This window comes from Sinocyclocheilus rhinocerous, unplaced genomic scaffold (assembly GCF_001515625.1).
Source record: "Sinocyclocheilus rhinocerous isolate Xijiao unplaced genomic scaffold, SAMN03320098_v1.1 scaffold1654, whole genome shotgun sequence".
NCBI classification, from domain to species: Eukaryota; Metazoa; Chordata; class Actinopteri; order Cypriniformes; family Cyprinidae; genus Sinocyclocheilus; species Sinocyclocheilus rhinocerous.
In genome coordinates, this window is record NW_015639533.1 from 826,400 (window position 1) to 829,253 (window position 2,854).

Here is a 2,854-nt window from a genome sequence, read left to right on the forward strand (position 1 = left end):
TCAGGACATGGCTGCAGCATCAACAATACTACAGCGAGAATAAAAGTTATGCCTTCTCTCTTTGCGTGAACATTTGGGAAGCGTTATGCAAATCTTCCGAGATCGTGACGTAGGTATGTGGGGGTGTGTTAGAACGAGCCGTTTTAGGTAGGCGTGGTTGACTCTTAACTTTTATCAAAAATATCTCTTTGAATTTGAGACTTTACAGATCTTCTTTATGCACCAAGAGCTTGTAACACTCCAAAGAGAAAGGAAAAATTGAAATCGCATCATATGACCCCTTTAAATTTATTAGCTGCCTGGCAAAAGTGTAACGTTTGGGACACAAACATTTTACATCAGGTTTTAAAGAAAAATAAATACGTAAAAAACCTTCAACATTGAGAAAGTCTAGCCGTGATGTACTGAGATGACTGAGTTTATGTGCCTAGAGCTTGCAGTTGGTTGGCAGCCATTTAAAGCCTCTTTTTCTTTGTGCAGCGTGAGTGTATCTCCATCCATGTGGGCCAGGCCGGAGTACAGATTGGCAATGCATGCTGGGAGTTGTATTGCCTGGAGCATGGCATCCAGCCTGATGGCAATATGCCGAGTGGTAAGACCATTGGTAAAAGAGACGACTCCTTCAGCACTTTCTTCAGTGAGACTGGCTCTGGGAAGCATGTGCCACGATCTGTGTTTGTGGATCTGGAGCCTTCAGTCATTGGTGAGGGATTTTTTTATTGTTGGTTTAATAAATGATTACAAGTGAACTATCAATCATCATAAAACTAAGCTTGTAGCAAATCAGTGTTTTATGACACCTGAAATGTTGAAATTAATGTGTGCATTATGTCCAACATCCGGAGTGCAGTAGTTTCAAAAAGTGTAAATGGCTGGATTTATGTTTTAAAGAGCTGGATATCAAAAATAAATGTAAAATGTATCATGTTTCAGATGAGGTGAGGACTGGAACCTACAGACAGCTGTTTCACCCGGAGCAGCTCATCTCTGGGAAAGAAGATGCAGCCAACAATTACGCCCGTGGCCATTACACCGTTGGCAAGGAAATTATTGATATAGTGCTGGAGCGTGTCCGGAAACTGGTATGAATTATGATTGAGCTACAGAGAAATGCAAAGTAGGGATGCACTAAGACCATAAAAGTATTCATGTTATGGCCATTATAATTTTTTCTCAAATTCATTAAAAGTAACAAACAAATAAAATGAATCTTTTAAAATGCTACTAGTGATTTTTGGCTGTCACAACTTCATGTACAGTATAAAAAATTTATATATTTTGATCTTCACTACAACATTTAATTTTGTTAATTTTAATATTTATATTTTAATGAGTAATTAAGTTTTAAGCGCCTGAAAATAGTCCCCAGCTAGGTAACTTCCAATGGAAGGCACGCTCCCTGTGCAAGCAGGTGGTCACGTTGGTTATGTTGGCGGAAGTTAGCCTATTTTCAGGCGCTGCGTAATATCATTACGCCTGCCGCACCCATGGTACGGCAGCAAAGTTCCTTGATTATTACGCCGGAATGAGAGTATAGTTCCTAGCCATATCGGCCTAGAAAATCGCAACTTTTCATTTTCCGTCGGTCTTAGTACACGATGTAACTACAGAAGAGTCAAGTTTTAAATAGGAAAAATATCGAAACTTTTTGGTCATTTTTGAGCGAGATGCTAATGGTCTAATCAGATTCAATGATCTATGCTAAGCTGCAGCTAAAAGTGCTACCGCCAGACCCGGAGATCGGCTGAATGGATTCGAAAACGGTAAAACTCAACTGTTTAACTCTAGGGGAGTTGGAAAATGAGCCTATTTTCAAAAATAGTGGAGTGTTCCTTTAAAACAAATCAGTCTCACTAGGCAAGCCGTTTTGATTTTCTATGCAATGTGACATCACATTGCATAGGGCCGGGCCACGGGGTTGATTGACAGCACAGCATTGCCATAGTTTCGCTGTCCTCAATTTTCTCCGCGCTCGAGCTGCTGAGGACGCAGTGGATTACTTTCATTTTAAGGTAATGCGCCTCAAAATCTACATAAATACATTTATGTCTGCACAAATCATTTCACTCCAGACTGCTTTGTGCATGTCATGTCGTTATAGTGCTTAGCGCTTTAACTGTATTTATGTGCGTATGTTATTGAAGTATTTTAAAGGTGCAATAGGTGATTGTCTTCAGAAACATATTTTGTTATTCTGGTTGAAAGTCTCTTCACATCCCAATAACAATCATTAAGTTAAGTGGTCTAAATGTATTTATATATATTTATATATTCTGTGGAAGGCGTAGGACCAAGAAATGTTCGTCCAATCAAAACGCTCAGTCCGAGCATTTTAATTGGCTTTCCTACCAGCTTGTCAACATATGTATTTGCATACCTCTGCGCACCCTGTTTGCGCAGACGGGATACGTCATCAGCGCATTCACATACGCTGTGCAGACAGAGCGAGAATGGCAGACAAACATCAACAACCCGATCTTCCTTCCTGGTATTGTAGTACTTTTAAAGAGTTAGCATTTTTCCCGAGATCTCCTACTGCACCTTTAATTGATCAGCGGCATGGTTGTAAGATTAGTTCGTGCTGTCCATTCCGTAGCACGGCGGCGCAAGCTCTGTAACATTGCGCCATTTCGTCCCACTTTCAGTGTATTTGGCTTCCTATATGTATGGCTGAACACCGGTTCTCTTGCTCGCAGTTATGTTGCTTCTACCGGCTATAGGAAGGTGTTAAACTAAGCAGAGAGACGTATACCCGACGCCCTCTTCTGGAGATGGGGTGGGAATATGCAGCTCATTTGCATTTAAAATAACACCAAAACCGCTTTTTTTAAAAAATTTTTTTTTTTTTTTTTTT

The 2,854-nt window shown here is 40.3% G+C and overlaps 1 protein-coding gene across 1 annotated transcript in view; it reads left to right on the forward strand.

Annotated features, from left to right (window-relative positions):
- The window catches only part of LOC107751447 (tubulin alpha-8 chain), a 10,027-nt gene that overhangs the window by 5,078 nt on the left and 2,095 nt on the right, over positions 1-2,854 (forward strand). The window contains exons 2-3 of the mRNA XM_016567185.1: positions 481-703; positions 934-1,082. Of these exons, the coding sequence (XP_016422671.1) occupies positions 481-703; positions 934-1,082 (372 nt within the window). The remainder of the gene's footprint in view (positions 1-480; positions 704-933; positions 1,083-2,854) is intronic.